The sequence below is a fragment of the Cynocephalus volans genome, chromosome 8, assembly GCF_027409185.1.
Source record: "Cynocephalus volans isolate mCynVol1 chromosome 8, mCynVol1.pri, whole genome shotgun sequence".
NCBI lineage: Eukaryota > Metazoa > Chordata > Mammalia > Dermoptera > Cynocephalidae > Cynocephalus > Cynocephalus volans.
The window spans coordinates 54,595,217-54,617,974 of NC_084467.1; the positions used below are offsets into that span (position 1 = coordinate 54,595,217).

General features: G+C 40.4%; 1 protein-coding gene across 1 annotated transcript in view; it reads left to right on the forward strand.

The window, feature by feature from the left end:
* ROR1 (receptor tyrosine kinase like orphan receptor 1) overlaps positions 1-22,758 on the forward strand; it is a 264,083-nt gene that overhangs the window by 81,870 nt on the left and 159,455 nt on the right. Inside the window, exons 4-5 of the mRNA XM_063105766.1 lie at positions 17,262-17,353; positions 18,870-18,941. Coding sequence (XP_062961836.1) covers positions 17,262-17,353; positions 18,870-18,941 — 164 coding nt within the window. The remainder of the gene's footprint in view (positions 1-17,261; positions 17,354-18,869; positions 18,942-22,758) is intronic.

Here is a 22,758-nt window from a genome sequence, read left to right on the forward strand (position 1 = left end):
TCCAGTTCCAGAACTTTTTCATCTGTCACAACTGATATTCTGTACTCAGTAAACACTAACTCCCCATTTCCCCTTTTCCCCCAGCCCCTGGCAATTGCTATTTACCTTTGTGTCCCTATGAATTTGACTACTGTAGATACCTAATGTAAGTGGACTCATATAGTATTTGTCTGTTTGTAACTGGCTTATATCAGTTACCATAATATCTTCAAGATTCACTCATGTTGGGACATGTGCTAGAATTTCCTTCCTTTTTAATGCTGAATAATATTATGTTGTATGAATATTCTACTTTTGCTTAACCATCCATCATTGATATACATTTTAGTTGCTTCCATCTTTTGGCAATTATAAATGCTGCTATAAACAGGGGTGCACATCTTTGAACCCTGCTTTCAATTCTTTGGGGTATATATACCCAAAAGCAATTCCACGACTGGAATTGCGGGATCACTTGGTAATTCCATGTTTAATTTTTTGTGGAACCATCATATTGTTTTCTGGAGTGGCTATACCATTTTACATTCACACTAGCCTGCACAGGGTTCCAGTTTGTCCACATCCTCACCAACTCTGTTATTTTCTGTTTTGTTTTGTTTTTAACTCCTTTTTAACATTATAACATAGTTGTAAGAGCATGGACTTTGGCTTTGAAAACTGGCTCAGCCACATACTAACTGTGTGAATTTGGACAAATTATTTAATCTTTCTGAGCCTCAGGTTTTTGCTGTTTGTTTTTTTTTAATGTGGACAATAAAGGAGATAATATTAATCTTATAAAATTATGAGGATAAATTGAGAAAATTCATGTAAAAATACTTAGATCGGTGTCTGAAAATAGTAGGCTATCAGCGAGTACAAATATTTGCTGTTGGTTCTTTGGTGGTCATTGATTTTTGCCCCATTATATTTTGGGGCTTTCTATGGGTCAAATTTGTCCCCCAAAATTTATGTATTGGAAACTTAATCTTCATTGTAACAGTGTTAAGAGGATGGGAAGTCCTATTATGGTAACTGAAAGGTGGGGCCTTTAAGAGGTGAGTAGGTGCTGAGGACCGTACCCTAATGAATGGGTTAATCCATTGATGATTTAGTGTGTGGCCATGGATGTGGTTATGATGGCTTTATGAGGACAGTGAGCAAGAAGCTGAGCTCTCTCTTGCTCAGCCCTTTCTTGCCATGTGATACCCTACATTGCTGTGGCGAGTCACCACCAAAACCAAGACCCTTACCAGATGCACCCTCTAGACTTTGGACTTCCCAGCCTCTGAACAGTAAGAAATAAATTTTATTTCTTTATAAATTACCCAGTTCCAGGTATTCTGTTATAAGCAACAGAAATGGACTAATACAGGGCCACTCTGTTAGGTTGTGTTCTTTATTTTGAATTAAAACTTACTTTGTTGTAACTTCTGTAACTTTGTAATGGTTGCCTTCAATTAATCAGTCCTCATTCTGCTCATTATGATGTCACAGGAGAAATAATATCTTCCTTCCACATGTCACCTGTCTGATATTTGAAGGCAGCCATCAGTCATTCACCAGTCTTCTCTTGCTTTGGTCAAGCATTTTGGTTTCCTTCAACTCTTTGCTAAGCGATGTGGTTTCTAGATCTCTCATCACGCGTATCAACCAACCCTGGACTGTAGTTTGCCTGGTAGAACAGGGTAACTGGAAACCACACCATCTCTCCCAGTCTTTTGGCTTTCCTCCCTAGCTGATGTCCACAGGAAAGAACATATGTGTGAATAATGGCAAATCAGTTCGACAGACTGAGATCTTTGCCATGCTCCTATCCCTCATTCATTCCCAACTTCTCTTTTTCCTCATTACTCAAAATGCTTGATGTCTATAGCACTTGCTTTTATTCAATTTAGGATCAGTCTTGCATCATTTCAAATTTTCTACATTTTTTTTTTTTCTATCCTAACTTTTAGCTCCTTAAGAGAGGGGCCAGGGACTGCCCACTCCCAATACCTTCCTCATGGTCCCACAAGCACCCAGAGGGCACGAGGGCTACACTTTTGAAATAAAATTTAGTTGCACTCTCAGACATGGAGCTGTGTCTTCTGACACAATCACAGGAAACGCTGAGGGGATAGGCTGGAGTATGAGCCTCTTCCATTGTGGAAGTAAACACCTAAAGACTTGCCCAGGAAGAGAAGGCTGGGGTCGGAGGGTATTTTGGCTGGAATTCCAAGGAGCACTTTGAACTGAGGTCTTCAGACATAAAAGTCTAGGGAGGGCTTCACCCCACCACACCCTGTCCTGTAATTCATTGACTCTCCAATGCCACGTGAAATTGCCAGTTTCCAAATTTGCCCTTAGAAGGGTGAATAGAATGCCTTGGAAATACTAGTGCTATTTCTGAAAGTTCCCAAGTAGTTGAAATAATTCTGCATTTTCTGATTTACTTGCCTAAATCATCTAAATATCTTTTCTTTATGAGCTTGTTGACATTCAAGGAGATTTTTTGGTTTTATTATGAGCCTTTCTACCCTTAAAAATAAAAATCCCCAACCTCTTTTCCTGAGAAGGGAAGTTATAATTTTGTCAAGAATAGAATATTTGAATGCTGCTCTCTCCTAGCTCCTCAACTGTGTGTTTGAAAACCTAGTTTCTCATGTGTTATCCTCCCAAACACATGTCATAGGTTTATGTTAAGAAAAGGTAAAAGCCAGATTCTCTTCCTTTCTTTAAAAACAAAACAAAGCAAAAAAAGTGAAGGGGAGGGGAGAATAACTCACTTTCTTGGCATTTTAATAGAGTACCCAGAATGAATCCTTCTCACATAAGACACTATTATAGTCGAAAAGCGTATTAAAACTATGTGTAAACCTAAAGCCCTGTCTTTAGTAAAGGACTGGTAGATTCACTTGCAATTCACATGGATGAGCTTATGACATGGGTTGTGTGACTTTAACCATTCAGAACACTGGAAAACCTTGTATCTATAGTTCACAGCCATTTTTCAGATATTTGGGGTTGCCATATTGCTGACACACAGGTTTTATTTTCAAATAAGTAATCACTTCTTAGTTTTCCTGTTTGCCAAATATGCGTTTGGAATGATGCTCTTCTGCCTGGTGATGAGCACCCCAGCACAGGCATTACCTCACAGTATAGAAAACCAGCCAATCACCAGGCAAAGGCAAGGAGAGGCAGGTCTTCTTTGCCCATGTGATCCCCATTGTCTTCCATGTCTAGTTTGGGCTGTGGTCGGTTTCTCTGTGCGGCAGACTTCACTTTTGTTACATTAGCTGTTTGTGATATGCCACCTGGGGAAGTTAGTTAAAAAACATTATGAGTTAGTGCCTTTGAGTTTCTTTAACTTGAAGAAAGTAAGGGCTAGAAGGGGCTGGCTGGTTTACTCAGTTGTTTAAAGCATGGTGCTGATAACACCAAGGTCCAGGGTTCGATCTCTGTACTGGCCAGCTGCCAAAAAAACCCCAAACAACAACAACAACAAAAAAACAAACAAATGGCTAGGAGTGCCCTTTCAATGAAGGTAGCTGTTCGTGTTTAAGTGTGCTAAAGGAAGCCAGTATACCATCACTAACATGGTTGTTATGTTTAGTGACACACACATTTCACATTTCAGTGTGGAGAACATGAAATGACAACAAGAAAGGAGAATGTAAATAGTAATGTCTGTCCAGTATGATCAAAATTTCCTGACCTGTATTTTAATACTGTAGCTTTCAGGGAGAATTTCTTTTGATACTTTGTATATGGGTGTGTGTGTGTGTGTGTGTGCGTGTGAACTTTAAAGAAAAACTCAACCCTCATATAGGTTAAACAGCGTCTATGATGTAAGTACTGTGTGATTTGTCAAATGGCGGAGAATGGAACAATCATCTGTGGAATAGGTTAATTATGTCATGCAGACCTCTACTCAGGATATTTGTGTTTGAAGAGATGGACTATATACACACATCCTAGTAAAAGGCTTTCATGAGTGATGTTGAAATAGAAACCACTGTACAGTGGGGGAAAGAACAATGGGTTCAAGTCTAGTTGTCCCCTTTTTAGCAGTGATGTTTGGCCCATCACTCTCAAATCCTTGATTTTGCCATCACTAAAATGGGATAATAAACACTTCAATAAGTTTTTGTGAAAACATATAGATGTACTTTGGCTTTGCAAACTGTAATTGATATATGAAATGTGACTAGCATGACTGCTCTGCTATGTATATAGTCTTAGCTGAAGTCCTCCTCTTCCACTGCCTGTTCCTCCTGCTCATCACCATCACAACTACCCCTTATTAACCTGTGAGCAATCAGGTTAGGTCCTGTGTCTCATGACCCATGTCCTCTTCTGTCTTCCAGGCAGTCAGATTCCCCAAATATTAGGTATCTAAAAAGTGCCTGACACTGACAGTTATAATGAGCACTCAAAATAAGCAAAAATGGACGTGCAGCACTATATAATGGACTGCTTGCAGTTCCCCTAATTTGCACAGCTCCTAGGGACAGAACAGCCTTTTGTCTACCTAGCTAATGTCTACTTATCCTTCAGAACTGAACAGAAGGGTCAACATTCCTGGCAACCTCTGAAGATCATTCCCATTGCCTTCCTATGTACTCTGATGAGGTGCTCTTCCTCTGGGTCCCATAACACCCTGGGCATACCTCAGAAGAAGCACTTGTCATATGAAAGAGGAATCATTGAGAACTGTTTTTTTTTTTTTTCTTCTCTCATTTTGCACATGGTATAAAACTTTAAAAGTACAAAAAATATACAGTAAAAGGTAAGTTTCCTTGCCCCTGACCTGCAGTGACCAGTTCCCTTTCTCAGGTGTAGACACTACTCCCAATTTTTGAGCATCCTTTTATAAATATTTTATAAAAAGGTATATTTACACATGTAAGAATATATATATATGCACAAAAAATTAAAATAAAAAAAGAATATATATACCCAGTATGCACATACATGTTATTTGTACATACATATAAAAGAACATACAAGCACTTTGTTTTTATGCAAATTATAGTTTTCTAACACACTATCAATACTTTGCTTTTTTCTTAGATTTATCTTGGTGATTGTTCCAAATCAGTACCTACCAAGTTTCCTTATTCTTTGTAACAGCTGCATTGTGTTCCATTGTAAATTTTGGATACCCAGACTTTATTTAACCAATAATTGCCATTATTGCTGTTGCTGGATAAGTAGGATGTTTCTAATCTTTTTTCTATTATAGACAATACTGCCATGAAAATCTTGTGCTAGTAACATGTCAAACAAGTTGAGGACATCTGTAGGATTAAATTCCTAGAAGTGGAATTGTTTTCCACATGGTGTTTACATTTAAAATTTTGATAGATATTGCCAAGTTGTGCCAATTTGTACTTTTACCAATATAAAGGTTCCTGTTTTTTTCATATTCCTCCAAATATAGTGAGTTGTCAAACTCTTTTCATATTTCCAATGAGATTGGGGAAAAAAATACATCTCATTGAAGTTTTAATTTACATTTCTTATATTATCAGTGAGCTTAGCATGTTTTCATATGTCTAAAGACCACTTATATTTCCATATCTGTAAATTGCCTATTCATATCCTTTCCCCACTTATCTATTGCATTGTTGGATTTTTTTTTTCCTTGCTGATATGCAGGAGATTTGCTTTCTGTATTATGGCAGCTAGCCCTTTGCCTCTGAGCTGCAATAATTTTTTCTTCCTAGTTTGTCATATGTCTGTTAATATTATTGTTGATTTTTTCCTTGTAGAATCTTCTAAATGTAGCCCAATTTATTATATGTGTTTTTATGCCTTTTAGATTTTGTGTCAAACTTTGAAAAGCCCCTTACACTGCAAGACTGTGAAATAAAATTTCTCCCACACCCTGGAGATACACTTGCTTGTTGGGGACCTTAAAGCAGCAGGTCAGAAAAATGCGGACAATAGAGAAGGCTGTGGAGAAAGCCTGCAGAAGAGGGGGTCCTCCTAATGGATGATCTCACAATGTGGCACCGACACTTGAACTCAAGGGAGAGGCAGCAAAACGAAACCCATCATGTTGCTTCTCTCTCCCAAGCGATTCCCCCCACTACAAAAATTCCCCCAGGTACCTTGATCATCCCTGACTGAAGACAGATGACTGCATTCCAGATGGAGAAGGCATACACCTTCCCTGACCAGAGGAACTATTAAGAGCATTCTCTTATCAGCCAGAGATCAAGTTGCCCATGTTGGTAGGTGACACACAAGAGCAAGCAGGCCACCTCATCCATCATGTGCACAGTAGCATCGGTCGTTCCTGTTCACCACAGTTGACTGGAAAGGCCTCCTGCAATGCTGCTGTTTGACAGCTCTGGGAGCAGGAAGAGCCCTCCCTTTTCACATGTGAGTGGCTCTTTGGCAAATCTAAAGCATGGTCTAACATTTTTGTGAAAAGTTCCCATGGCTGCAGCCACAAACAGGTTGCTAAAAGGCTGCAGGCAGAACTACATTTCATTTTGGATGTAGATATCGACACCTGGGAACCAATTCAAACTGTTTCTATCAGATTTGAAAACCAAAACAGTCTTGACAGATTGGTGCCAATGGGAAGGAATAGTCACAAAATTAATTACATGTAAAACAACTTTTCTTTCTAATAGAACAATGAAAAAAATAAGCATATTGGATGAGGGAATGACTAAATCACTAAGTTTAAATGGCGATTGTCATTAGTTGAGCTCTGTATTTATGGATGTGAGAATTTAGTTCCTTCCAGAATTGTTTGAAAGAGATCCTGTTCTTTTGCCTCCCCGAAGTTTGATCAAATGAGCTATCAACACGCAACCCTGTCATATTGGGGTCACTTGTTCTAATAGGCAGTTTTCCATAGTGCTTCACAGCAATGAGAGGGAGTTCTTTCCTCCTTTTGTCTTTTGCCTTTCGTTTCCCAAACCCATTTCTGAATGCACAAGAATATCTGGAATCTGGCTGATTTATTTAGTGGAAGGACTATGGACTTGGGAGTCAGAAAGAGTGGATTCAAATTCTTGCTTTGTCACTCTGTGGCTTTTGGCTCATTCTGAACTGCATTGAGCCTTAGTGTTCTCATCTGTAAATGGGTATGCATTACCCATAAAGAATTCTAAATAACAAACCACCCCAAAATGTAGTGGCTTAAAACAACAAGCATTTATTTAGTTCATGAGTCAGTAGTTGAATGGTTCTCTGACATGGAATGAGCCACACTGATCTCAGCACATTCTTTTAGCCAAAGTAAATCACAAGATTCAATGGTGGGGAAACAGGCTTCATTGAAGGACATGCAAAAAGAAGTGAGTACAGGGAAGAGGGAGTTGTGCCCATTTTATAATCTACTACACTACCTTATGGGAGTAAGTGTGGTAATATGAAGAGGCTACCAAAAGCTCACAGAAAATAGAATTGAAAGGTAATGTGAATCTTTTCATGAACTTTCTGTAGTATCCTCATATGTGGAGAGTGCAGCTCTGAATTAATCACCTGTGCATTCAGAAAACATTTGCTGAGTGCCTACTATGTATTCAGTATAACAGTTGACACTGTGAGTACTGTAGAGATAAGTAAAATCTCATTCCCAACCTCAAGAAGCATACAATCTTAATAAATAAGATGCATGCTGAAGCAATTGTAGGTCACCTCACAAAGTGCAAAGTGTCTTAAGAGAGACATAGATAAAATACTATTGGTTTTCAGAAGAGGGAGAGATTAAACTAAGAGGCTCTGGGAAGGAATTCTTGTCCCAACCTATGCTCTGCTTAATGTTCCCTCTATTTAATTTTAATTATTGATCTCCCCAGGCTATCAATAATGACATGGTGCAGGAAACCCAGTCCAGACGGGTGAAATGTTTTAAACTGGAGCAATTTGAGGCATATTAAGGATTTGAAAATTGCCAGCCACCTAGATTCTACACGCCCATGCTAATATGGTTGGAGCAAAACCATCTTACTGTCTTGCAGGATAATAGTAATCCTCCTAAATTTACCTCTCTGATTAAAATAATTTCTACTAATCCAGAAGTCCCTCAATCCCATTAACTTAAACACTTAATTTCCAGGGACAGCCAGAAGGTACAAATTACACTTTCAGTAGGTTTTTCTGAAAATAGGTCTCCTTTTTTCTTTTACTCCTCACACTTTGGAACTTTCAAAATGACTGAATTAACAGTGTGCTAGAGGGGATTAGAAAAAAACAAATCTTAAAACTGGGAAGGGGCTTCACTAGCAGTATACAGAGAGCCTCTTGGAGCCAGAACTGGGTGAGGGGAAATCATGGTTATAGTCTTCTGGCAGTTGATGACATGTCAGGGGACCTTAGGCCATTTCTCTGCCTGAGTCTGTGTTTCTTCAAATCCAACCAGGGTATGATTATCTCAGGCCTTGATCCCTTACATGTGGAGTCATGAGCTAATGTCTGTTCTGTGTACGGACTTTATTGAAAGGAAAAGTGCTACCTAAATACAAGGTACTTGTATTACTGTAAGGTGCTTGGAATCTTAATAGCTTTCTCAACTGCATCCGAAGAGGGCTTCTCTTTGCAAATGCTTTAAGTGGCTGAGAATCAAGACTGAAAAAGGCATTGTTTCTCTCTCCTATGCCTAGAGTAGGATGACTGCACATTTTTAGAGTGTGCCCAATTTGCCTGTTTAATGGAGGGCTCCACAAATATCTCAGTCATTGAAATTCTACGTAACTTAGATAATGGTTAAGACAATACTGCATTGCTCTTTACAAGATAATAATTTTCCATCTAAAAGTCTATTTGGCTAAACAGATGATCAACCAATTAAGAGAACCTTCAAGTTACACATAAATATTTGGCTTTGAATAACATTCACGAGGTACCAGTTTTGTTCTTGGTTAATATTCATTGAGCTGTCTCAATATTAAGGTTGCTGCCCGAATTGGAATTTTCAACAAAAATAACAGTAAAGTTTTAGTCTGCCAACTTTCTTTCTCCTAGATTCTTAAATTACATTAAACTTCTCAGTTCATTTAAACCTTTTCGTGTTTTTAATTTTTTTGCAGGCATGTCATTATTTGAGTTTTGCTACCCTGGTGGTTTGTAGAGGACCAGTGCTAGGCTATAAGTTATGTAAGACTCACTTAGGGAGGTTCAATAGTTTAGAGATAGTGGTCCAAGAATCTATATTTGTTTAACATGCTCTCCAGCTGGGTTTGGGAATCACTGCATTAAACACCCTTCAGGCTGTACCTATGGTTAGTAAAAAAGTCTTCACCCAATAGTGATTACTGCTACTTTGCTGGAGGCTTACCATTTGCTGAGCACTGAACTCATCTCCAAATATTATCCCAGTTAAGTCTCATAACAGTCCTGCAAGGTCATTACTATAATTCCTATTTTATGAATGAGGAACTGAGGCTTAGAGGTGTGAAATAATTTGTCCAAGGTCATAAGCTAGGTGACAGAGCTGAGATTTGAACATGTCTGACTCCCAAGTTGACACCTTTCATCCTTCTGCTACAGTGCCTCCCATCTAGCCTATTCCAGAATGTTTAGAAGTCAGGTAGGACACAAAGTATGCATGAGATATGATCCTTATTCTCAAGAAATTACTTGCTGATGGCCAAAAGAACATTAAGTGGAAAATTGCACAGTAGAAAATTAGAGTAATTCCAGTTTTTTCTTGTCTTCCCAATAGTAAACTGAATATCATTGAATTAGCAAGTTTATTTTATTCTCCTGTTGAATTGCATGCTTGTTTCACTGTGATTTATACACAGCATGAAACAGAAGTATCCTGTTTCAGGTTCAATCACAAGAAAGATTTTATTGATGTCAGCATTACACTCTTTCAAGGAGATGAAATTTGTGCAACAAAATATTCTATTTCATATATTCTGTTTTCTCATTGGTTTCTAAACAAGCTGGCTGGAGCAGAAATCATTTAACCTGTGCATAGTACTATACTGAATGGGCAATTATTTTCTGTCCTTCAGGGGCCATGTATAGACTATCTTCTCTATGATAATAGGAGTCTTTCCAGGAGGGTCTCACCAGGTCTCAGCTTATTGTTCCTATGTTGTAGAAAATCCTGTTTTGTTTAAAGGAGGAAATTAGATTATCCAGGCTTCTGTGTCTATCTAAACATCTGGCTTGCCATAAACTACATAAGGTTCATCACCAACATCTTTGGTCAGGACAAGATCCTCCAAGATTGTGCTAAGCCCTTCGCCTCCCCCATTACAGCATTTATCATACCATATTTTAATTCTTTGTTTTCTTCTCTGTGTCCCTACCAGTGAGTTCCACAAAGTAAGGAGCTTGTCTTGATTTTGTTCACCATTATGTTTCAGCACTAATCTAGCACGTAGCTAGTCTGGAACAGAGTTGATAAATATTTGTTGGACAGATGGATGGATGGACAAACAGTTGAACTTAACAGCATTAAATTATATTGAATAAAAGGAGTTTTTTAACTCCTCGTGTCCATGTAGTTTCCCAAAGTGTCTGCTAATATATTGTGGCTTTAGGGAACACCCAGTACAACTTAACTTCATTTGCATCGTACATAGGATTTAACCAAGACTTCATTTTTTTGCAAGACTCAAGAATGAACTCTCAGGCTGTTGTGGAATTGCAGCTATGGAAGCTTCTTTCTTGTATCTCTTGTTCCTTTTGCATGACAGGTGACTTTGAATTGGCCAGAAATAATCACTAGGTAATAGACTTTTATTACAAAATGGATTGTAGAATATGAAATGAAAGTGTCCGTGGGCCATACAAAGGGGAAAATGAAATGGCAAATACCGTAAGACAAAGACAAATGACCCAGAAGGATGAGTAAGAAGGAAAACTTGCCAGGAGGCACTTTTGAGGGGAAGAATGCATAAGGAAGGGCAGTCAAGTGGAAACAAGAAGAGAAGAGTGAAGTCTGTTGATGTCATTAGAAACCTGTGGTGTCTGCAGCAAACGAAAGGAAATGAAATGGAACCTCTGTAGGGAGACAGGACCAACTTCTGAGGCAAGCATTCTTCAGCGTGCTTTCTCCCTCCTTTTACTCAGTCTTTGCTGGGCTTCTCTGAAGCCAGGAATAAACGAACGCTTTTCTTGCACTAAGCATCCATTGGGTACCTAGAGGCACCATGGGTGAACAAAGAAGTACTAACTTTGGGTCTACTCAGTTGAACCTCTCCTTGGGGAGGAAACCATTTTGAAATTTCTCTGAGGACCTTTGCACTGTCCCTGAGGATATTCTGCCTCCTTGGTAACTAGCTGGGATGTTTCTTTTTTATCTTTAAGAAAAATAAAAACAAAACAAAACAAAAGCTAGAAGCCCTGAATTGGAAAAAGTTGCTATCGCTATAACTACAACCATGATTGAGTTATTTGCACTTACTGTAACATGCCGTGGTCTTCCTAACACACAGGCTTCCTCTCAGCCTGGAACAGTCTTTCAAAGGACCTCACCCTGTCTTTGGGGGTTCTTCCTCCCCAAACTTGGGTATGCATTCTTCCTCAGTGCTGTCTTAGAACCCTCTGCTTACCTCTGTTGTACCTTTTATCACATATTTATTTTTAGAGCCAAGGCTTATTTAAAAATTTCGATGTATTTCCTAATTTATTTGTTTATTATTGCTTCTGGCATACAACTTCTTCCCCCTGGATTCAATTTCCTTTTTACTGAAATAAATAAATTACCACAGAAGCCTGTGAGTGGGTTCTTAACAGCTTTACTTGTAGTAGCCAGAAAATGGAAACAACCAAATGTTCCATTGGTTAAACAAAGTGTGGTATGTCCATATCATGGAATAGTGCTCAGCAACAGAAAGGGACAAATGAATGGTACACACAGCACACTGGATGGATCTCAAGGGCATTCTGCTGTGTGAAAAAAGCCAGTCTCAAAAGGTCACATACTGTTTGAGTTCATTTATATAACATTGTTGAAACAACAACATTCTAGAGATGGAAAACAGATTAGTGGTTGCCAGGGGTTAGGAATGGTTGGGAGGAGGGGGCTGGATGGGACTGTAAAGGGGTGGCATGAGGGAGCTCTTTGTTGTGATCAAATAGTTCTTTACCTTCACTGTGGTGGTGGTTACATGAATCTACACACGTGATGAAGGGATGGAACTATATGCACATATTGAAATCATGCCAAACTCCTGGATATAATATTGTACCATTATTCTGTAAGCTTCTACCATTGGGAGAAACTGGGTGAAGGGTTACACAGGATCTTTCTGGTCTTCATGCACCATTTTGATATTTTGTGGAGGCTTTTCCCCCCATCCCACCCAAGTCCTGTATGGACTACAAGCGGGGCCCAGCAGCTTCTCTGGACCATTGGAGGAAGTGTTTCCAACCCCTTTCCATAGATAGGGTAGCCCTCCTAGGCCCTAGTGAAGGCTTTCTGTAGGCAGCTGGGATTTCTCTCTCTCTAGGGCCACATCTTTGATTTTTAAATGAGCATGAAAACTGTAGACCCCAGTCCAGAGGGCCTGTATTCGTGGGCACCGTCAGCATCGGCTTCCGCTTACCAATCTCATCCTTCCTGGCACTTGAGAATTTCCTTTTCTCTCTTTCAATCTCAGCTCTGCATCATATTTTTTCTTGTGATATATTACTCAGGACTCTTAGTATTCTTAGCCTGGGATGAAGGTGGGGTGGCTAGTGGGATGAGGAACCACTCTGTCAGGCCATCATGCCATCACGCCACCTGTAACTACCTGTTTGCCTTCCTACACTCCTCCCCCACTAGACCCTAACTTCTGGAGGTGTTAGGGACCAGGTCAAGCTTTTCATCCCAGTTCTTACACCTAGAAAGTGATAACACACACACACACACACACACACACACACACACACACACACACACACACACACACAATGAATGAATGAGTGATTCTCTGTAGTTCCGTGGAAGAGAGCCCAAGTGCGACAGTTTTTAAGATAGTTCCTAAGAATATATATAGGCTATTCTTATTTACTTTAAGAAGATGTAGGTCTTTGCTTTGTGAAACATAATTCCTTTAAATACAAGAAACGCATGTGATCCATAGATTAATTTAATAGATTTAAAGAAGGAAATAGTATTTCCAAAGGAAAAAAAAAGGCATTTGAGTGTGATTCAAGAAGCATTTCCTCTCCTCCCTTTTATGTCCTCTGGCATCCTTTTTGAGCTTTAGAATTCATGAACCTAGGACTGATCTGGGGAGGAGTGTGCTCTCTGGTACTGTTTCTCAAACCATGTTCTGCAGAAGTTTGAGTTCCACGGGGGACCTCTGGACTGCTGGGGGCTTCATCTTTCAGCCCCCTCCACACCCCCCATATGGTACAGTTGGGGACTCTTTGGCTCTGCTGTCAGGCTGCCTGGGTTTGGTCACAGTGCCCAACCCCTCCCAGGCAAGCTGAGGCAAGTGCCTTCATTTCTCTGACGCAGGTTCTTCAATCACAAAATGGAGATAACAATGGTACCTACCTTCTAGAATTTTTGAGAAGATCTCTGAGCACAGGCAGAGCCTCTCAGACATTTGAAAAACCTGGGCACCTTTCCTTTCTTGTCTTTTCATTTTTCTTCCTTCCTTCCTTCCTTCCTTCCTTCCTTCCTTCCTTCCTTCCTTCCTTCCTTCTTCCTTCCTTCCTCCCTCCCTCTCTCTCTCTCTCCTTCTCTCTCAGTTCCTGCTATATAAAAATATAAATCATATCACAAATTTTGGTATATTTTGAATTTTTCTTCAACAAATTAATGGCTTTGTCGCATGTACAATATTGTGCTGTTCACAAAGTAATTACATGTTTTACCAAAAAAAAAAAAAAAAAAAAAAGACTTCATAGTGCAATATAGCCATGGGGTGAGTAACTGAGCAGGAGTTTAAAGTTGCAGGATTGTGCCATCTGCTTTCTTTGTGACTATATTGATAACATTATTTTGAGATTACATTAGAAATCCAAATTTGAGGTCTCTAAGGATTATGAAGTCCTCACAGATAATTTGTGAAAAAATGATTTATGTTTTTGTATAGCAGGAACTGAGAAGGAGGGGGAGAGAGAGAGAGAAGAAAAGAAAGAAAGAAAAAGGAAAGGTAAAGAAAGGAAAGGAAAGGAGAAAGTATTTTCCACTCCCGACTGTCCCCAGTGAGTTGAAGGAGGTTCTACCTTTCCTCTCTCCTAAGTAGGTAAGCTCAGTCCCCAGAGCAGAGAGGACCCTCACTCAGGACCTACCTGTGGGGTGATTGTGGACGTAGGGCTGGAGCATTGCCCAGGCTGATGGAGCATAGTCAGCCTGCCCTTCTAAGACAAGCAGAATGTTACTTTTTCAAACAGGCACCGCTGGGTAAGGTGATTTACCTGGCTATGGGCTTCTCCATGAGGCAGCAGGGAGAGGAAGGAAACAAAGCTAAGAGCCTTCATCAAATAATGTGTAAAGTATCGCTGCATACCAGAGATCCCAGAGCCATCAGCATCTCCCCCTCCTCCCCTGCCACCTTGCAAATGATCACAAGCAGAGGGTCTTCTTTTACCACAGGAAAAAACTGCATCCTGTTGTGTAACTAAACCCTGGCTGTTCAGAAATTCCTTGAGTATCTCTTGGAACTCAGCTTCGAAGGATACATATCACATTTTAGTGACACAGACAGGAGAAAATGATGCTCAGTGAGAAGTCAGCATGAGTTTATTTCTAAGCCATCACTTAGGCTTGAGTCTGACTTAGAATTTCTGTGATTTTGGCAAAGCCACTTGACTGCTTTGGGTCTCACTTTCTTCATCTGTAAAATGAGGAGATTGTATCACATAATTAAAAAAAATTTTTTTTTAAGCACTGGAGCCTTTTCCACAACACCTGAATATGTAAAACAGATAAAAGTAGAGTTGTCCCTGTGAAGGAAGTTCTAGAATCTTGTACTCTTGTCCTCAATACTCCCAAATCCTCTAATGTCCCCATGTAAATAGCTCCAGAAAATCCTATGGCTCCAAAGAACATAGTTTGGTAAGTAAGCCCTGGGCACTGAGGTCAAACATTCCAGGTATAATCACCCAGACATAACATTCTAGGACTCAGTGACTCTGGTCAAGAAAGGCACTGGGGTAGCCAGTTGTATGTCTTGCACTCGGCCTTGGTAACCACAGCTGACTGCTAATATGTGCTTGTGTAACCTCAGGCATCACCGAATGGTGGGGATACAGGATGTGGCGTGGCTGGGTGCTTCTTGGAAGAGCTTCTGTGTCCTGTGAGCGTTGGGTCTCTACCTGCCAACTGCTGAGATGAACCAGTAATCCTTTCAGAGAGCACAGGCTTTTATCAATGAGGAAGACTCCAGGCTTTTTTTTTTTTTTTTTCTTCTCTCCAAATAACACTCCCACTGTTGAGGCTTAAATACCAAAACCTTATGGTTTGCAGAATCAGTGCCAAAAAGTCAATCCTCAGAGAAACTGCAAAGATAATAGCTCCTATTGATCAAATTGGGAGAAGAAAAGCTTTTGAGGTTTGCCCTCCTACAGAGGTTGAGAAAGATAAGGGCTGAAGTTTTCTAAAACATGCTTGATTTGCTTAAATTGGATAAAACCACATAAAAAACAGTTAGGCTGTTAGAGAACTGGTGACCAATTCAGGAAAACCCCACAAAATGACAAGATTGGCTTGGATTAGTGAGGCATGTGAAATACAGTCTTTGTAAAAGAGTGGTAAATGTGTTATTTCAAATACAGACAGTGACATAGCAGCTAACTAAGTATGTCCATGTAGAGGATGGCTGCCTCTGCCTTACTTGACAGAGGAGAAGGCACAGACGATCTTGAGTCTCTACTCTGTGCTGGGCACCCTGCAGGATCCTTCTGGTCCATTACATAATTTAATCCTTATTGCAGTCCTGTGAGATGGTATTTATTGTCTCATTTTACAGATGAGAAAATAGAGATTGAAGATGTTAAATAATTCGCTGGTGATCACAAAATTAATAAGTGGCAAAATTAGTACGTTAGTCTAGGTGTCTATTTCCATTAAGTGTTCTACTGTTTCCTAAATGACACATATTAATTTGCCCTTACCACAATAATATTATTCAGAGAGGCTACTAGTCTAGTAGTAAATATACTTGGAAATATCTCATCCTTCCACCATAGTGAGGTGAATAGGAGCTGAGTCCATCCGTGGAGATCCTACAGGGTCAAACCTGGTGGCCATGTCTCACTCCAGAGCTGCTGGTGGCCATGCAATTGATGAAGCTCAAGTTGAGACATGCTCAGTTTTTTCTCACTTACAGTTCAGCTTTCCATTCAGGAGGCGGGGGAGGGAAGATTATTAAACATCATTCTGTGAGATGGAATTATTAATATTAAACTTTCCACATAAATTGTCAGCCTTTTAAAAAATGTGGCCTTGGAAGATGATATTTTTCAGGGAGGTCATTCATATTTTAAAATATTTTATCTGTTTTTATTATCATTTTATCTGAGAAGCTGAACATGTGGTTATCTAAAGGAATGGATCTTAGGGCAGAGAACGAAATTCCTCAGAATGAGCACAGTCACTTAATGAGCTTGAGAATTGACATTATCTTTGCTGTAGCCCAAGGACTGAGGGGTAATTAGTGTCCAGGGACACGTGGGGAACAATTTCACTGTTAGGTGTGCCAAGAATCTATTCATTTGTCATCAGTCCCAAATGATATTCAATCAGCAATTCAAACTCAGGTTGGAAAAAACCAAGCGACATATAGCTACTTTCTATAACGTTAATACTGTAAAGTGAAACCTATATTTCTGGCAATTGAACTGTGAGCAGCAGTAAGATGAAGCCATGAAAATATTGAATGTAAATGCTGTCAAGGTCTGTCTTAATCCCACCACTCCCCCCCTCTTCGCTTCCTGGCCTGAAGCACCACGATGGCTGCCATGCTTCTGTTCCCAAGCTCCCCAAATCCTGGGTGCTGGAGTGCTCAATGAGTCTTTTTATAAGATGCACCGCAGGAGTCCATAATACTGCAAACAAGGGCTGTCATTACCGAAAAGAGCCAAAGTGGGCAGCAGCTGGATGGAGGTCAGCGTGGAGGGCCCCAAAATGTAGACAGTTAGTTAGCCAGCCCTTCCTGGTGAGATCAGCTGCATGAAATACCCATTTCCAGGACAAGGGGTTGATAGCAGAAGCGCTGCCTTCCAGTGTGGTTTCAAGTTAATCACTTTTCCTGCTCCAGTAAACTTTTCTTTTTGGTTTCATATGTTGGAATTTTAGGTGTTGTAAGATCCCTGTCATACTGCCCATCTGACTTCAGGTCCCCTTAAGAGAATCTGTGCTCTCTTTGGCTCAGGACTTTGGAGAAGACTGGGGCTATGCGGGGTGGGGAGGGTATGTGTGGTTTGTTTGCTTTCGTTCCCACCTGCTTCTCGGACAGGAATAGAGGTAAGCCAAGGAGGTCTGCACAAACCAAGCAGCCCTTTAGTCTCTGCTGTGTGTGGCAGGTTGACAAACTAGCAGTGGGCCTTTGCAAGGTCTCAGTGGGTAAACATCCTGTTCTAAGCCAAATTCAGTCAGTGACGGTGATATGTGGCTCCTACGGCCATTTGGCAGACGGTCACCATCAGTAAATAAGGAAATGAGGAAAGTGTGCTTATCTCTGTGAAAAGGTGAAGCCAGAGGGAAGGTAGAGAAAAAGTCAGGTTTCACAGACTTGAGTTAGAGTAGCATGGGCTATTGGGAGGTGTGTGGGCAGGAGAATCAAGCAGACCTGGATCTGAATTACAATTCTAACACTAATGAAAGTTTATCTTGCATTCCAACTCAGGCCCATTTCTGGTGGTTACCTAGAGCACTGTGTTGAAAAGACTCTATGGCAGATCTCTGGCTTAACAGGCAAAAAGAGCTATAATTGGTTAATGATGTCTGCACTGGATGGGGGTTGGGGACTGACAGCATGTGTGCCATAATATATTTATTGACTCTGGGCCTCTTAGACCCTGTCCACACCAATGCACCGCAATAGGGTGTGTGTGTGTGTGTGTGTGTGTGTGTGTGTGTGTGTGTGTGTGTGTGTGTGTGTGTGTGTGTGTGTGTGTGTGTGTGTGTGTGTGTGTGTGTGTGTGTGTGTGTGTGTGTGTGTGTGTGTGTGTGTGTGTGTGTGTGTGTGTGTGTGTGTGTGTGTGTGTGTGTGTGTGTGTGTGTGTGTGTGTGTGTGTGTAGACTAGCCTAAGGGAAGGTTAGTGTATGCTATTAAAATATGTTAATAGGATGGTATTATGGCTTAAATTTTCAAAAACAACAACAAACATTATTTGTATATTATAGTCTCTTATCATAGAGTTTTTAAATCTTCTTAGTGTATTATGTCTTTTAGAGTGTTGATTTGCACTTTTGCTTTACTTTATGGTAGTTTTCAAAATTATTTTTTAAATTTGGTGACTCTCTGTATTCAAATACTTAGCTTTCATTTGTCTTGACTTAAAGTTCCACTGTAGAGAAATCAATTTCTCTATTCATAGAAATACTGCCAATTCAAAAACACAACCAATGAAATCAGCAGCAGGAGCAACATTATTTTTATTTTTCATGTGAAGGCTATTGAATATATTAGCCTAAGACTGGTCTTCTAGCAATAAAAAGGAAGAGTATATGTTTGATAATGTGTGGTCATTTCTGCAAGTTTGTTTTTTTCATTAATATTATATTTTTAAATTTAATTTTCAAGCCAGTGTTTTCAAGTAGAAAATCTTCAAATCTGGCCTATAGATTGTTCATTTGGATGGCCTCTAAAATGCAGGCGCCTCTGCCTGGCAGCCAAAGCAGCCATTCCAGTTTAATCTGCTATGGGATTACAGTGATCTCTCTCTTTTTGGAAACCTCCAGTAATGCTTCTAACAGCCTGTAAGTTACTGCATTTAATATTGCCCTCCCTTTCTCCCCTCCCTTTTTTTCTTTTCAGAAACAGAGTTGTCAGTCACTGCTGAATTAGTGCCTACCTCATCATGGAACATTTCGAGTGAACTGGACAAAGGTACACAGTGGGGACTTGGGGGCGGTGAGGAGAGAGGTGCAAAACTCCATTTTTAATCCTGGCATGTCCTCCTTTGAAATCAGCTGGTTTTCAGATCATTGGAAGGAGGTTGGGGCCAAAATAAATCCCCATCTTACTTTGTGATCATTTAGCATTTAATTACTTGGAATTCTATTATTTCTGGAGAGTTTTTTCCCCCTCTTTCCTTTCCCTTCTTTCTCTAAAGTGTTCCACATGGTAAAAATGCTTCAAGATGTGAAATAGGGTCGTTTCTGACCCTCCTGACACTACACCTAGTGGATCTTATTTAGGGGATTTGATTCAGCCTCAGCCAGGATTGATCAGAGCTGTTTGCTAGGTGACCTTTTACAGTGAGCATTTGATGTGTTTGCAGAGTTCAGGACAGAGTATTTGGAATGTTTGTAATTGCCTGTGCATATAAACGGCAGCTTCCTGTGTGCACGTGGGGAACAGGTCCCTGCTATGAAGAGGTTGTTTAGCATTAATTAAGCCCCACCATATGCTAAACACCAGCTACTCTCTAGTGATACTACATCCTGGAGTGGTAAATGAGGACACATCCAAAGCCCTGCAATCTGCTCTATCTACCTTTCCAGGCTTTCTTTCTTTATTCCCCTTTATGCCCCTGTATGCATTTCCAGGCAAATTTCTATTTCTTCTTATGCATCCTGTGCTTTTCTGCCTTTCTGCTTTTGTCTGTCATTCTTTGTCCCTGGATTGCCCTTCCTTCTGTATTAATCCATTTCTGTTGCTTATAACAAAATACTTAGAATGGGGTTCTGTGTAAGAAAATGAAATTTATTGCTTACAGTTTCAGAGGCTGGGAAGTCCAAAGTCCAGGGAACACATCTGGTGAGGGTCTTTCTTGGTGGTGGTTTCAGCACCACAGAGAATCACACTGTGAGATTGCAGAAACAGAGAAAGAGAGAGACTCTCACGTGCTCTCCTTTTAAACCCCTCAGAACTAAACCCATGACCACCATTATTAATCTATTCACTAGGGCATGAGCCTCAGAATCTAATCACCTCTGCAAGACCCTCCTTTTCAATGACTATAATAGGATTTCCCACCATCAACAGTTACAGTGGGGATTAAGCTTCAATACACAAAACTTGGGAGACACAATTCAATCCTTATCATTCTGCCTCTGGCCCCCAAAGTTTATGTCCTTCTCACAGGTAATTACATTTATTCCATCCCCAAAGTCTTAACTTGTTTCAACTCAAAAGGTCCAAGGGTCCCATCTGTGAAATCAAAATAAGTTGTCTATGCCAAGATACAATGGTGGGACAAACATAGTGTACATATTCCCATTCAAAATGGGAGAAATAGGCCAAAAGAAGGGGGTAACAGATCATAAACCAAGCCAAAACCCAGCAGGGCAGGCATCAAATTTTAAAGCTGGCAAATCATGTACCTTCATTTCTTGTCCAGTGTCCTCTGCACATGGGTGTGGGGATTGGGCTTCTGAGTCCTCAGGCAGCTCTGCTTCTATGGATTTCCTGGTCTCGGGTGATGTTTTAGCTTTTGCAGGCTGGGATTGCACGCTGGTAGCCCTACAAGTTAGAGGTCTCCACAGCAGTACTGCTCCCACAACTCCACATGGCCTTAGTGGGGTTTTTCTGCTGTAACTCCGACCCCACATTTTTGCTTGGCATTACTCTAGTGAAGGATCTATGTGGTGTCTCAGCCTCTGTGACAGATCTCTTCCTGGGCCCACAGGTTTTTCCTGGGGGAAAACATACATCCTGTGAAATCAGTGTGAAGGCTCCCAAAACTCCACAGTTCTGGCATTCTGTGAGCCTGAAGACCGAACAGCATGTGGATGCCACCAAGGCTTCCAGCTTCTATCTTCTGAAGCTGTGGGTCCAGCCATACCTGGGGCCAATTTAGCCACAGCTAGAGCAGCCAAAGCAGCTGGGGTGCTGGTGTGGGAACCAGCTTCCCGAGGTGGCCCTTGACAGCAAGCCTGTGGAGGGCACCTCGGGCCTGTTCCCCAAGAGCATTCTGTCTCTCTAGGCCTCAGGGCCTATAATAGAAGATACAGCCTCCAAGATCTCTGAAATGTCTTCAAGGTCTTTTTTCCCCTTCTCTTAATAATCCCTTTCCTCTGTACTAATCTCCTTAGCAAATGGTCACTGGGCTGCACCATTGCATTTTTCTCCTGCAAATGCTCTCCACTTTCTACCACATGGCCAGGCTACAAATTTTCTAAATCTTTACACTCGGCTTGCCATTTAAAACTGGCTTTACATCATGCCGTTTCTGCCATAACCCAGCATAGGCCGTTACAAGTAACCATGCAATCTCAAATGTTTTGCTGCTTAGAAATTTCTTCCACCAAGTACCCTTGGTCAGTACCTTGAAGTTCCGTAAAATTTTAGGGCATGAACAGAATGCAGCCAAGTTCCTTGCCAGTTCATAGCAAGGGTGATCTTTGCCCCAGTTTCCAAAAAGCTCCTTCTCATTTCTATCTGAGACCTCCTTAGAATGTTCTTTACAGTCCATATTTCCATAAGCATTCTGGTTACCACCATTTAACTAGGCTGTAAAACATTCCAAACCTCCTCTGGTTTTCTTTTCTTGTAAACTTTTACCAGCATCTAGTCTTTTTTAGTCTGTTCCTTCAAATTCTTCCAGCCTCTCCTCAATACCCAGTTCCAAAGCTGCTTCCACATTTTCAAGTATTCGTTATAAGCAACACCCAACTTCTCTGGTACCAATTTTCTATATTAGTCTGTTTCTGTTGCTTATAACAAAATACTTGGAATTGGGTTCTTCGTAAGAAAATGAAATTTATTGCTGTTAAGAGGATGGGAAATCCTATTATGGTAATTGAATGGTAGGGTCATGGAGAGGTGATTAGATTCTGAGGACCATGCCCTAGTGAATGAATTAATAATGGTGGTCATGGGCATGGTTCTGAGGGCTTTAAAAGGACAGCACATGAGTCTCTTTCTCTGCTCTGCTATTCTGCCATGTGAGACCCCTGCATTACTGTCACCACCAAGGCCTTCACCAGATGTATTCCCTGCACTTTGGACTTCCCAGCCTCAAAATCTGTAAGCAATAAATTTCATTTTCTTACAAAGAACTTCAGGACTGAGCATAAATTCTGTTTTATCTGCATTCTTATCTAATCCCTCAGTAGAAAGTGGTCTTTCCCTCTTTAGAACTCTCATACCCTATTCTCTGTTCTTCTCTTCACATTTTCTATATTGTATCATGGTGATATTTATACCTGTCTGTCTTGCCCTTAAGCCTGGAAGTTCCTTGTAGGTAAGACTTTGTCTTGTTCCTTTTCTTTTTTTCTGGTCTCCCTTATGAAATCTAGCACAGACTCTTGTTAATAGGAAATCCTCAATAAAAACGTGTGAAATGAGTCACACCTCATCTAGTGAGAACCCACATCCATACATATGTGTGCAAATATTCACATTCAACAAACTTGCTGAGTTTTTACTTTAGTTCCAGCATGATTCTAGGTTCTGGTGGTAAAAGGAGCTCAGAAATCATTGTAAAAAATTGCCTTTCATGATCAGCTCTCTTTTGTCTGCTCATATATTCACTGGGAGTTGTATTTGTTCTGTGAGGTGAGATAACTTTATTTTATAAAACAGCAATAGGTGAAGTTATTTTGCTGGTTATACTTTATTAAGCGTTTTTAGCGTGGCGGGATGAAGTGAGATATATTTTACCTTAAATCAAAGGACATTTAGGATAATTTTTTCTATTGCCAAATTTGATATGGACATTCTTTTTCTAATTAAGGACTAAAACAGGGACTGTGTATTA